We start from the raw sequence: 14,943 nt of genomic DNA, 5'->3' as shown, positions 1-14,943 counted from the left end.
CAGGGGCTTCTAAAAGTCCACTTTTTAGGCACTTAAGTAATTAAGTTTATGAATTTACATATCATACCTATTTATGATAAATTTCAAACACTCCCGCACTGGGGCCAGATAGTTGTCTACCAGAACGGCAGACTAATAACACTCTTCAGAGCTTGAATTACATCTGTGAGCCTCAGCCAGGCCATAGTACTCCGGCAGATTTATAATTGCTCATAATACAAACGTCCCTGAACTGATACAGAACCTTAGAAGAACATTAATGACAAGTATTGGCCAGAAGTATGCAACTAACTTGCAAATCATTTATTTAATATTAACAAAGACCATTACAAAATTTGGAAATTAAAGCGGTCATTAATGAAAGCAGTTAACAAATCCAGGCTCAAACGAGAATAAGATTCTGATAACAAGACAGTAAACACCAATAATAAAGTGCCAGCTTCAAAAAATTTAAACCATAAGGCGCGCGGGCGCTCAATGAGCCGCGAGCCCGCAACTCGCCGCTGACGCACTGTCTGCGACCACCGCACGCGCACTCCTGGAGGAGGCCGTCGCGGGGTCACCAGGCGGCGTGTCTACGTCGCCGCTCCTAAATACAAACGATAATACTATTCCATCCTGGATAGAACATTATGAAATACCATTACATATCCTGTTGTAAAGATAGCTATCCCAAATGTTTACCTTGGGCCAACGTCCTCATTGCGCTATGGCTATCAATAACCTACTCAATATATGAAACATAAATCACTATGTTTTTTCCTTGTATAAATCTATATGCTTCAAGTACCTTCCTGGTACCAAAACCATGTGGAAGTGATATACTTTGAATTATAAAATACTAATTTGTTTGTTAAAACGAATCATTTAAAATGAGAGTATTTAAGAACAACACTGAAAGTTGTAACACGTCAAGTGGCGACAATTGACTTAAAAGATGCATATTTTTTAATCAAAATCATAAAGAATCATGAAATATTTGAGATTCCTTTTTTATGGGAGCACGGCCCTATTCGTTTTTACTAAGATAAAAAAAAAAAAATGTGGCTATGTTTTTGTGCTCCAAGGATGTCTAGTCCGCCGTCTATTTAGACGATTGACTATTGTTTGGTTATTTCTGTTCAGAATGTTTAAGCTAATATCGATCTCACTAAAAGTCTATTAGTATCACTTGGTTTAATTAATTATTAACGAAGTAAAAAGCGTACTCTAAAGAGTACTCATAAGACTCAAGTTAAAGTAAATTTCGACAAAAAAAAAAAAAAAATTATAATAATAAAATAATACTTAGTGATGATCACACAATTTTTGTATTATCTTACCAACAAATTATTAATTACGAATTAAAACGCAGCTCCAAATGTTCTCAAAATATGGAATTATGTACCTAAATATCTCAACTTGAAAAATCATGATGATTTTAACAGCGTTATGAATTCACCTAAATCAAGTCAACCTGATTTCGACTGGTGGATTAATAATAACATAGAACATTCTGTCCATTGAATAAAGATTAATTAATGTCTACAAAGTAGAAATATTTTCTGACGCCTCAACGACGGGATGGGGGCCGCATGTGAAGGTAGGTCGGCAGGTGTACCGCGGTGTAATACTGAAATAGAACATAAATGAATAAAGAGCTGATAGCTCCATTTGTTGCTCTAAAGACTATTCTTCTTCAAAGCTTGCTACGTGTTGACTATTCAACGGCAGTAGCATACACTAATAAAATGAGAGGTATCTATATACTGGACCCTCACCTCACGAAACTTCTCGTGATAATATTACATATATTATATAGAAGTACGAAGGCAAACGTTTTTTCATTTGCGCCTTTAACATAAAATCTATCCGCAATATAATTGCAGACTATGAATTCCGTAGAACATATATCATCCAACTGTCTGATTTTACTTTTTACGATCTCGCTCATAAATTCGGACATCTAAATATTGATTGGCTTGTAGTCAAAGAATTTTCATTTCTCTTAAGGAATTTACAAAATTTCACTGTTATAAATAATATAAATACTTCTCACAATCGTAAATATATCTTATTAATTATTTTACAATCAGCTCGAAATAAACATTTCTTTGTTTTTTCGTTCTACCTACAGACACGTCCGATGCGGTACGGAAGCATTACCTCAGTGTAAGCGTTAGTGGTAATTACCACTGTATATATTTTCTTAGTTTCGTTTTAAATGTGATTAACGATTTGGATTTGGCATTCTTCGCATACGCAGATAATTTATTATAAATTTGCACGCCTTCAAATTGTAAGTCTCTTACCGAGACAAGTCCTTTGATGAGGTAGCAAAATGTGGTCTTTTTTTTCTACGACTAATTGGATCCTGCACCTGATGTACTTTCGTGAAAGTAATAGTGTGTGAATTGATTTATCTTTAATCTTCTTTAATTCATATAATATAAGTACAGTGGGCATGTAATTGTTTGATATCCATGATGTCTGTCTGTATTTTTGTGTAATTTAAAATATGTAGGAGCTAGTCATAAATAAATAACATTTGGAAGTCGCATAAACAACAAATGTGACACACTTATCCTGGGCACAGGAACCCAGACGCTTTCAAATGAACCTATACATTTACAGTTTAAATTATGATCTCAACGCATTACTGCTTTTTGAATATTTACAGACAAGGCACGAGCATCATGGTTGTACCCTATTGGCTTACTCAGCCGTGGTACCTCCGTGGTAAGATTTTCACCTAAAGGCCAGGGGTTAATGTCTCAGTCCAACTCTTGTCGTATACAAATCTGAATTATTCGAGAAGAAGACTTAAGAAGACGTGATGCACACTAGAATCACTTCTTGAAATAATGTTGCGACGTTTATTTAAAGAAGAAATGGTGGTATTTCTGTCAAACTAAATTGATTAATATTTAAGATGCATCTGTACCCACAGAATTGGTAATTAGTTATAAATTTGTTTTTTCACGGAAACTGAGCCTAGACCTATTTAATGATGTCGCAAAAACTTCTTAAAGTTCCTACGTTTTGTCGATTAAAACCGCCAAGAACCCAAATATGTTGTTGCCTGCCAATCTAGTTTCAGATAAACTGAGTAGGTACATAGCACCCCAATGAAGAAATAACCTTAGATTATCTTACAAACAAAACTATTACTTTATTCGTTATGTCCAAGGTAAAGGTAAATGTAATATTCAAAACCTATCTCGGCACAATTAATATTCCCGACGTAACTAAGACTCCAAAAACCTGGGTTTCAACAACCCATTATTAATTTACATTTCTTTGTAGAAATAGCCGTATGTCCAGCCACTACCATACTGTTATCTAGAACACACCTCAACATCAAGGAAGTGTGATGACCTATTCATTAGAATTAGGAAACCTCATGAACCAGAGGGATGGAAACACTCAGTGAGTGTGGGGTCAACTCGAGCGGTTCAGTGCTCACAACATGAGACAGGCCACGTCGCGGCACGTAGCTCGGTGTTAGCCTAGATAAGATCCGTAAAACGGCAGGCTGGAGTAGGATTTCCACAACGTTCGCTAAATTTTATCAAAGAAAGATCATACTGATAATAATGATACTACTTTAGGTGAACTAATAATAATAATAAAAAAATATTATAACAATGATCACTCAATTACATAAATTCAAGTGAAGTAAGGCATACTTTTTTACCTAATATAAAAATACTTACAACTAGCTAACATAGCTATTATAAACATAATTAATGTCCATTTATGATTCGAATTAATTTTAATTATCCTAGAATGGTAAACTTGTCCCATAGGGCTAAGACAGACAAGCTCTTAAGAGCAAGAAGAAGAGAAATCTTTGTTATTAAAATCTCAAGTAGATATGGATAATATAATTTAATAATAGAATAATGAAATTATATTTACAGATTGTTCATTGATGTTATTTCCGCAATACTCTCAAAGTCTACATGTGTAATATCTGCTACTAATCTCGAGGACGAGGCGCGAATATAATTAATGATTAAACGAACTTACCTGTAAGTGAAGTTCTATCATAATTATATGAGCGCCGAGTCCGAAGAGATTAGTATCCCGCCCTCCCAGTGATATACGAGTATATGCCCCAGGTGTCACGGAAATACATCAATGAGTCAAGAATATCTTACTCTAAACTAAATGACTGGCGACAACCGTCCAACCAACAAGTGGACGACACAAAAGGGAGAGGGTAAAATACTTTTTTCTCAACTAAGTGATGAGTGGTGACGTCTATGCGTAACTACATGTGTAATATCTGCTACTAATCTCTTCGGACTCGGCGCTCATATAATTATGATAGAACTTCACTTACAGGTAAGTTCGTTTAATCATTAATTATACAACTTAACAGCTACAATTTCCTACAAATTGCGTGGTATATTATATCGTTCCGATGCTTAGAAATTTTAATTTCCTGGTAACTCAGTTAGCTACCAGAATCAAGAATTTTCGTAAATAAAAAAGTTGATCGTCTCATCGAGTTGAAGCTACTCACGAAAAATTAACTTGTTACTAATCAGACGTAAAGAAATATTTTACGGATCCATGACTATCAGTGTTTTTTCTTGATATTATAGTGTAAATGGAAGCCGATTTCAACAAAGAATATCTATCAAATAACAAGAATTCAATTTTTTTATCACATTAAAGTGTTTTAAAAATAATATCATATATATTATGTTCAAAACACTTTAATGATGATAAATATCAAGCAGTAATACTGAAAATTTAACTGTAATTTTTGCTTTTAGAGGCTCTAATAAACATTTTTCTTTAAACGTATCCATAATTAAATACCATATGTACTGTATATATAGGCTTATTTTTTTTTTAATTAATGTGCGTGCATTTGTACTTATTATACCTACCTACATAATTAGAATTTTTAAATTCATTGCTTTAGGCTATATTACCTTATGAATACATTAGCCTTTTGCAGAGGTAGAATCTTAAAAAAGGTAATAAAACGCTACACATAAAAAGGAAAATCTTCATATGAAAAGCTGTTTGTTTTCGCGTGACATTTCGCTTTAGTATATAATTTTCTCCTATTTTTGCAAATATAAAACAAATTAAGCGTGCAACGAATGCTTCTTCAAATCCATTTTTCAGCCAAACCTACCAGGTACATACCATCAAAACCCTTCATTAACGTCATGTCTTTTAACCGACTTCAAGAAAAGGAGGACTTTTTTCATTAAGCACTTTACAAAATCGAGGAAGCCATGCCCAACGCCAATTATATTTTTTTACCAAGTCTTGTTAATTATTTTATTTCTTTTGTCATGGTCATTGTATTGTATGCCACTACCGTAATTAGCGATCGTATCACTCGTAATGTCTATTGTGCAATTCTGCTTGAATAAAATCTCTCGTGCTACAATCAACGTAACAAACATCTAGCCATATATAGCTTTATTATAGAAGTATGATGAATTTGTCTATGACCGCTCTAAACCAATGATGATGCCTCAAAGCCGATTTCGGCTACAGCGACGCTTCAGACTCCTCAAATCAGGGTAAGGAACTCGGATGTATAGTTCTCTGGTGTGCTTTCCAGTGACTAATGTACCCTATTTTGGCCTTAAAAGTGCGACTACATAGGGCACAGGTTAGCACACCATCACAGTAATTGTATGGAATTGCGGCAGGTGGACGAAGCTTAAGATCATCTCGCTGCCGATCTAAGTCGAGTCGACGTTGTTGTTCAAACTCCTTTGTCTTGTCTTTCACCGTTTGTCTCCACTTTGCACGATTTGTAGTCATGTCCTCCCAACGCGAGGGATTTATATTACAACGTTTTAAGTGTCTTTTCAGAACATCTTTGTACCGAAGGTACTGGCCGCCAGACTTGCGCTCGCCATTCTGGAGTTCTGAAAAGAAGATGCGTTTAGCTACCCGCTCATCCGGCATTCGCAGGACATGCCCACACCAACGTAGTTGTCGCTTAATAAGGTAAGCCTCAATTCCATCCACACCGGCCCTTCGTAGCACTTCAGTATTGCGCACTTGATCGAGCCATCGGATCCTCATTATGCTCCTGAGACACCGAAGGTGGAAACGGTCGAGTGTGCGTATGTGATGACGATATAAGCACCACGTCTCAGCCGAATATAAAAGGTTAGGCAATACAACAGCCATATATACTGACACTTTCGTAGACAGTTTAAGGTCGTGTGAGCTGAAGACCTTGGCGTTCAGCTTACCGAATGCTGCTGCCGCCGCGCTAATTCTGCTACTGATTTCAATATCGAGATCACACTTTGTTGTTACGGTGCTCCCAAGGTATCGAAACTTATCAACTTGATTGAGAATCTTGTTGTCAAGTTGTATGGACAGGTCTTCGTGTCCCACACCATACATTACCTCTGTCTTTGTTGTGCTAACTTTAAGGCCATACTTACAGCAATAAGTATCCAAGACGGATACAAGCTGTTGTAGGCCATCTAAAGAATCTGCCACGAAGCAGAGGTCATCTGCATACATAATGTCAGTAATCATGGCGTAAGATACTTTAGTTTTTGCTTTAAGCCTAGCTGGATTAAAGAGTGCACTATCTGTCCGAAAGCGAATTCTGACACCTTCATTCACAATTTGCAAAACTTCGCGTACTACGGCTGCGAAATACAAAGCGAACATGGTGGGTGCCAGAACACACCCTTGCTTGACCCCGCACGTAACATGAAAAAAGTCCGACTGCTCGCCATCAACTGCTACACAACACGTCATATTGTCATGGAGGAGGCGCAAAAGTTTCACGAACTTCTCTGTGCAGCCCAGTTTTTCTAACAGCATCCACAACGCAGTTCTTGGTACACTATCGAAAGCCTTCTCAAGGTCTACGAAACACAAGTAGATGGATTGCCCTTGTTCTCTGCTTTTTTCTTGCAGTTGACGGACACAGAAAATAGCTTCACATGTACCACGTTCAGGCCGGAAGCCAAACTGAGTTTCTGGTAGCAATCTTTCTGACAATGGCTTTAGGCGGTTCAAAAGCAACCTGGCAAAGATTTTACCAGGAGAAGATAAGAGAGATATACCCCGATAGGAATTGCATTCAGAGCGGTTACCTTTGTTTTTGTAGAGAGGAATAATCTGTGATGTCTTGAATGTATCTGGAACAAGTTCCTCGTCCCACATACGCCCAAAAAGATTCCAGATGACTTTGTGAATCTCCTCGCCACAGTATTTTAGAAGCTCCCCTGATAAAAGGTCCGTACCCACCGCTCGACCATTCCTTTGTTGATTAATGGCAATGACGACCTCAGACAATGACAGCGGCTCGTCCAAATTTGTAAATACGGGAAGCTGTGGCAACATTGCAATATGCTGAAGATCCACTCCTCAATCAACATTGAGCAGCGTTTTAAAATGACTTGCCCATCTGTTCAGTACCTCTTCCTTGGTCTTTAGTAGGTGGTCACCGTTGACAGTCCTCAACGGTACTCTGATGCGAGGGGTGGTACCAATCAGCCTACGAACATTGTAGTAAAACTCTCCGAACTGATTTGTATCAGAAAGCCACTGTATGTGACGTGCTCTGTCCTGCCACCATCTGTTCTTCGTTTCACGACAGAGCTTGCGCAGCTCCACACCACTCATCTTGATGTTAGCAGGTAACTCCCCTTGCCGCTTGCCTGTATGTTGTTGTAGAAGAGATCGGTGCCTACTAATAGCAGCCTTTAGGCATTCATCATTTACGTCAAACCAGTCTATGTTCTTAGCCGCTTTACGCCCTATTATGGATTCAGCTGTGTCCAGAAGGTGAGAAGAGAAGATCGTCCAATCAATACCTACAGTATCTGATCCGAGTATTGAAAACGTTTGTTCCAGGGATTGCCGATACTCCTCTCTCACTCCTGGGTTTCTAAGCTTTTCTAAATCCAAACGTAAGGACTTAGCGTTGCAAGATCTTCGAGGAGCACGTAAACAGAGCTTCAATTTAGTAATAACCAGGCGGTGGTCAGTCCAGCAGTGCGCACTACGCATTACGCGCGTGATTTGCACTTGGGATAGATCGCGATGTCTTACTATTGCATAGTCAATTAGATGCCAGTGCTTGGATCTTGGGTGCATCCAAGTTGTTTTATACTTGGCAGCTAACCGAAACATGGTATTAGTAATTGCTAGGTCGAATTCAGCACAGAAACTTAGTAACAGTTGGCCGTTACTATTTATGTTACCAACACCATGTCTTCCTAGCACTTTCGGCCACGCTGTATAATCTTTCCCCACTCTGGCGTTGAAGTCCCCTAGAATTATCATTTGCTCTCTAGAGCGGATACTTTGGACATAGCGAGTTAAGTCCTCATAGAATTTTTCCCTAATCTCAATAGGTTTGTCAAGCGTAGGTGCATATACACTGATGATATTCAGAAAGTTGTCATTTTCTAAGTGAAGGCGCAGAGTGCTCATGCGATCAGATATATGTATGGGGTACTCCCAGAGGCGCTTTACTAAGTTATTCCTAATAGCAAACCCTACGCCTGACCTTCTTGTTTCAGTCTCCGGAGTGCCTTTCCAAAAGAAAGTATAACCACCACCATGCTCCGTTAACTCTCCTTCATCAGGAAGATGCGTTTCACTGATAGCAGCCACATCTATGTCAAAGCGGCGGAGCTCTCGAGCTACGATAGCCGTCTTTCTTTCAGGACAGGCATTATTATCGTGATCAAGAAGCGTACGGACATTCCATGCGCCTAAGGTTATGCTAGAAGTTATAGATCTATTGTTACGTTTGTAGCGTCGACCACGATATTTCAGATGTAGAGGCAGCCGTGGTTACTACCTTCCCTATATAGTGGAGTGAGCATTTGTTTGGAGCACCTTTTCTAGCTCCCTCCCTGGCGGCGCAGGGAAAGCAGTGCCTCCCTAAATAGGGCTGCTTTGTCACCCCGGGTGTTGCCGAGTTCACACTGTCACCCCAAGCGCAGTGCAAAAGCGACCACGGTGCATCACACACCCCCGGAGCCGCCTGTGTGTAGGCATCAGACAAAATCCAGTAAACATCATACCGAACTTCTCTACTTCAACCCATCGCCACAGGACTTAATTTAATCGGAGTCCAAATTTCGGAAGCAGTCAGGTGCGCAGGATATATTAGGGTGCAGCAGTGTTTGCGCAGGACACAGATGCACACACTCGTCTTCACTTCTCTGGGTCCAGTGGAACGGAAATCCGCTACGATTGGAGAGAAGATCAGATGTTGTGTCTGGCCGACGGTTTCTATCGCCCTCTACCGCCGCCCTAGGCCATCCACCTTGCCTTGCTGCCTCGCCGAGTCCGCCAATTCCGTTGCATGTCTGCGTTGGGTTGCCTTTCTCGCCAGGGCAGACTTTATGCACTTTTGCGGGAGGGATCCGCTGAAAGCCTTTCACTGAAGTGTCAGGCCCCCTCTTCCAGGTTTAGCCCGCGCATCAGCGCGGTTTACCGGGGTGTGGCCGCCGCGTGCAATACGGCTGCTTGGAGCCACTGGAGAGAGTTTGTGGGGTATCAACGCATTTAATACAGGCGCTAATACTCCACTACACCCCAAACAATGACTGTGATAAATAAACTAAGGTGACAAACGATCTAAATATGCAGATTTCATTTGAAGTTCGCAACAGCTGCGTCACACCGCAGTGCAGCACCACAGTCGATCTATCATAATCGATTGCACGGCGGAAAACTAAATTATCCATTTTTATATTATTTACCGCCTTTAGAGCCGTGATAACGCATTGCATATGACCTTTGCCTTCATTTCAGGCGTAGGTTCATCTGGTCCGACGTATGCACCTCCAACTTTCTGTTATGTACATTTTAAGAAATTAAATATCACGTGTCTCAAACCGCGAAGGAAAAACATCGTGAGGAAAATTGTGTGTAAAGTTTGCCAATCCTCATCAGGAGAGTGGGTGTACTATTAGCCTAACCCCTTTTATTTTGATAGCTTGTACCAAATCTTAAATCTATGTGCTCAACAGTGAGATGCAATTGCATATGGGTTGTTAATCTATACTAATATTATAAAGCTGAAGAGTTTGTTTGTTTGTTTGTTTGTTTGTTTGTTTGTTTGTTTGTTTGTTTGTTTGTTTGTTTGTTTGTTTGTTTGTTTGTTTGTTTGTTTGTTTGTTTGTTTGTTTGTTTGAACGCGCTAATCTCAGGAACTACTGGTCCGATTTGAAAAATTCTTTCAGTGTTAGATAGCTCATTTATCGAGGAAGGCTATAGGCTATATATTATCCCCGTATTCCTACGGGAACGGGAACAACGCGGGTGAAACCGCGCGGCGTCATCTAGTGATAATAAAATTATTTACATGAAATACTCAACTCCGATTTGCGGACGGCGTGGTCATTTTAACAGCAGAGTCCCTCAACAGGTGGTCCTTATTCATGTTCAATAAGTTAAGGAGCATAATATCATGTACTGATTCACCCAATTATTGTTAAGGACCCTGCGCTCGAAATTGTAGACGAGTTTAACTACACACAGTCCAGTGAATTTATATCTATACTATCTATATTATTATAAAGCTGAAGAGTTTCTTTGTTTGTTTGATTGAACGCGCTAATCTCAGGAACTACTGGTCCGATTTGAAAAATTATTTCAGTGTTAGATAGCCCATTTATCGAGGAAGACTATAGGCTATATATTATCCCCGTATTCTTACGGGAACGGAAATAAGCGGGTGAAACAGCGCGGCGTCAGCTAGTCATAAATAATCAACCTATTTCGTACTCATTATAAATTTATTGTCCGATTAAAATTACTAACCTGTTGTGTGTGTGTGTGTGTGTGTGTGACATTGTGACTTTTGTTACAATGGTCTTGGAATTTGAAAAATGCGTTTTTTAATGATAGTGGGTGGGTAACAGACCAAAGATACTGAATAGGCCATAAGGTTCTAGGAGGCACAGTTGTGTAGATACCTACTACCATCAATCCTTCTTACTCAAGGATACTACTGTATTCCTTCAAAGAAACAAACTCCATATTTCATAAACCCGCCCAGGACTCGAACCTCAGATCTTACTTTTTAAAGCTACAATCTCTGGAGCCACTTTAAACAAAGAACAGTATTACGAAAATAGTCAACATTTATTACTCACACTTACAAAGGTTGTCCGTTCAAGCAAGGTACGATTGCTTTAACTGTGGAGATAATTCGGTTCGGTCGTTAGTAGAGACATTGTTATCAAGCTAAAGCGGTAATGTCGGTGACGCTGTCGGTAGACGGTGTGTAATACTCTCATGTAACGGGGTAAAGACCATTGGCCCATTAAAAGCTCAGCTCTTAGAGCGACACATTCCATAAGCAGTTTGTTAAGTTGATGACCCGTGATCGCGGGAACGCTGAGAGCCCTAAAAATGACTATCATTCCAAATATAACATGAGCTCTTAGAAAATTATTATTAAACTTTACTTGATAAACTTGATAGCGTAGTAGATATGACCTCTGCTTTCGATTCGGAGGGCGTAGGTTCGAATCTGGTCCAGGGCATACACCTCCAACTTTTCAGTTGTGTGCATTTTAAGAAATTAAATATCACGTGTCTCAAACGGTGAAAGAAAAAACATCGTTAGGAAAACTGCATATCTGAGAATTTTCTTTGTGAAGTCTTCCAATCCGCATTGGGTCAGCGTATTGGACTATAGCCTAACCCGTCTCATTCTGAGAGGAGACTCGTGCTCAACAGTGAAACGAATATGGGTTGTTAATGATGATGGCGATGATGACTTTAGAACACGTTGGACCTTGCGATATCATACAATGTTAAGTGTAACGATGATGTATAACGGGCTAAATTTAAACTAATTTGTCGGTGTAGACAAGTCACGGAAGCCTAGTAGGCTCGTTTTATGTGGGGAAAATCCTTATAGAAATCATCACGACAAGGCGAGCAGCAGCAGTGTTCGGTACATAATAAATATGTTTTAATAACTCGACAGTCTGAGTTTGTTTGACTTTGACCTTGAAAGCCTTAAGCTACGTTTTCAAAGACAAAACGTGTGTTGAAAAGAAAGTGAAAAAGACAAACTCGAGACTATCACTCAAACATCGTAACAAAATAGTGATACATGTTATGTTGGACCGGCTAACCACCAACCCATTTCACCTAACACAGGCTAGGTGCTGCGTGAATGCCTGACCAGACTGGAAGCAATTTATAAAAAAACTAGCTGACGCCGCGCGGTTTCACCCGCGTGGTTCCCGTTCCTATAGGAGTACGGGGATAATATATAGCCTATAGCCTTGCTCGATAAATGGGCTATCTAACACTGAAAGAATTTTTCAAATCGGACCAGTAGTTCCTGAGATTAGCGCGTTCAATCAATCAATCAATGAGACAAACAAACTCTTCAGCTTTATAATATTAGTATAGATTAGAATCCTACGTTGACTCGAGCTGGAAATTAAATCCAAGATCATAATGTCTTGGACATAAAGAAATGCATTGTGACAATTACGCCAGAAATAAAAGTATTATGCGTATTAGGCCATTAGGTTAATGTAAGTGACAAAGTACAATGTATTGAAATCACTCAACGGAAACTGTGGTATAGATTCAACTATCAAAGAGGATATTGTTAGATTCGCCTTTTCGTTCCGCAAAGCCAGCACTTACAATAAGTCAAAATATACTCGTAATATACTGCTGAGAATATAATTTAAGATTTTGAATTATAAGTTCAGAATTTGAATAACTGTATTCTTTAATTATGATTTCGTAGGCAAGCGAATTTTAATAATGCTTTAGAACATTTATACTTATTACGTTAATGCTTCGATCGCCTTCTGAACATAAATAATAATTGGAATTAGGATATCACAGCCATTACCTGAAAGCTTTGCCAAGATAGAGGTATATAGGTACATGTATAGGGTTGCCATGTGGCAGAAATTAAAAGCCGGACAGTCCAGCCACTTTGGTCTGACATTTGAGTAAAAAAAAGTAAAAAGACGGACAGCCTACATTATTGAGGATATTTGTGTAAGTACATCAGTAATAATAGGTACGACAAAATTTTTTTATGTAATATCAAGCATTTACGATTATCAATGTAAATTTTGTTTCCTACCGGAGAAGCCGGACACCGTTTATTTTGGCTGGACACGGAACTGAAAAGCCTAACTATGTCCGGCTTTATCCGGACACCTGGCAACTCTATACATATACCTACTTGACTGCGGCAGATTTCATTTTACAATCCCTTGCGATTTCTCAAGTAATAACCTGTCCGAAGCAGTTCATTCTCTTGCGTCTCCAGTTTACTGGGATATCTTGTATAATACGTATTTGTTTCAATTTAATAACTCCTGGTGTCTGTAAAATGCGAAAGGCGACTTATTTAACGACGTCTCTCGGTACGATAGTAATAGGCATTTGGCTCGTAAACTTCTCTGGGTCTGTATTATACCTTGCCTAATAAAATGAGTATTTCCTTTCTTAAAGCCAGGACTGGATCTACGCTAGGCGCAATATTATACATATATTTAAAAAAATGTCATCCAATATAGCTTGGCAAATTCGTTCATAACACTCCCAATCGTCTGCGGGAGATGGGAGGGGGGTAGCGATGCCCCGCGCGCACGACTGCATACCTGCTCAGTCTGTTCCCTCCCGTCACCCGCATATCATGGACCAGTCATCGACGAACTTGCCAAGCTTTAGGTAATATCATTCATCATCAACATCACACTATTAGCCGATAGTTTGCAGTGTTGGACATGACATCTTCTATGGACTTTGAAACACCATGGTCTTTAGCCGCGTATTCAGCGGCTCTCTGCGACCTGCTTAATGTCATCAGTCCACATATTGGGGGGTCGACCAACAGTACGCATTCCAGTAAGGGATGAGAAGTGCAGTTGGGAACCCATACAAGGCTCTTCTTCCATACATTACATTACAACTCATTATGTACGTATATGTGTGTAATTTTAACAACATAAGTATAGTTATCTCAAACACTGATGTGAGAGGTTGTTGATTATAAACTGCTCCAATCGGAAAAATTGTAGATAGAGATGTACATCGGGATACTCTCTACTGCTTTAACTTTAAAGTTAAAACGAGCTAGCACATAAAATAATAAAAAAACTTGGGCTTACGTATTTAAAAACGTCAATGAAGCATGTTCTCTCAACTCGATTGGCGCAAATTATCCACTTTTCCAGACCGACCAACAAACTCACGTTTCACGGTTTATTAGCTTTCACATTATTATGCGGTATCAGTCCATTTTGAGTGGCCTTAATACCGTTTATCTAACAAAACACTTGATAAGTGTTTATATACGCACGAAAGCTTCAAATATACCATTTTATTTCAGCGGACGCGCGTTTTCACCGGCGTAGTTCCCATGCCCATGAGAATAAGGGGGTAAAATATAACCCACGACACTAACAAATAATGTGGCTTTCTAATGGTAAAAGAATTTTCAAAATCGGTTCAGTAGATCCAGAGATTATCCACTAAAACACCGCAAACTTTTCCTCTTTTGGAAGTATAGTAGTTCGAAAAAACTGGTTCGAACGATTTAGCACCGGCAAGCCATTGAGTCTCATTCGCTACATCGACGTCACATAATATCTTTGATTGTTTAAATTGCTCTTATCTACTACGTAATGTTTTCGTAATCGAAGTTCCGACACGAACACTGTTCTAGAAGTAGGTACTTACTGGTATTAGTAATAGTTCATAAAAGAAAGATTTTATTTGTAACTAGTGGACGTGGCCGTGACTTCGTCCGCCCTTAGACCTCTTTAATCCAGCCCTTACAGTAGAATCGCTTTAAAAATGGATTAACTTCTCCCGTTTTCTCAACATTTCCCTTTACTGCTCTGCTCCTATTGATCGTCCTTATCAACCCATATACGGCTCACTGCTGAGCTCGAGTCTCCTCTCAGAATGAGAGGGGTTAGGCCAATAGTCCAC

General features: G+C 39.3%; 2 protein-coding genes across 3 annotated transcripts in view; one reads left to right on the top strand and one right to left on the bottom strand.

Moving 5' to 3' along the window:
• LOC112054771 (bcl-2-related ovarian killer protein homolog A-like) overlaps positions 1 to 14,943 on the top strand; it is a 71,240-nt gene that overhangs the window by 32,854 nt on the left and 23,443 nt on the right. The gene's annotated exons all lie outside the window — the stretch shown is intronic.
• On the bottom strand, positions 7,360 to 9,532 carry LOC128199913 (uncharacterized). Its single transcript, XM_052891406.1, has one exon. The coding sequence runs from the start codon at positions 8,428 to 8,430 to the stop codon at positions 7,360 to 7,362; it is 1,071 nt and encodes a 356-aa protein (XP_052747366.1). The 5' UTR covers positions 8,431 to 9,532.

Source organism: Bicyclus anynana, chromosome 3, assembly GCF_947172395.1.
Source record: "Bicyclus anynana chromosome 3, ilBicAnyn1.1, whole genome shotgun sequence".
Taxonomy (NCBI): Eukaryota; Metazoa; Arthropoda; class Insecta; order Lepidoptera; family Nymphalidae; genus Bicyclus; species Bicyclus anynana.
This window is presented reverse-complemented; position numbering and strand designations above follow the sequence as displayed.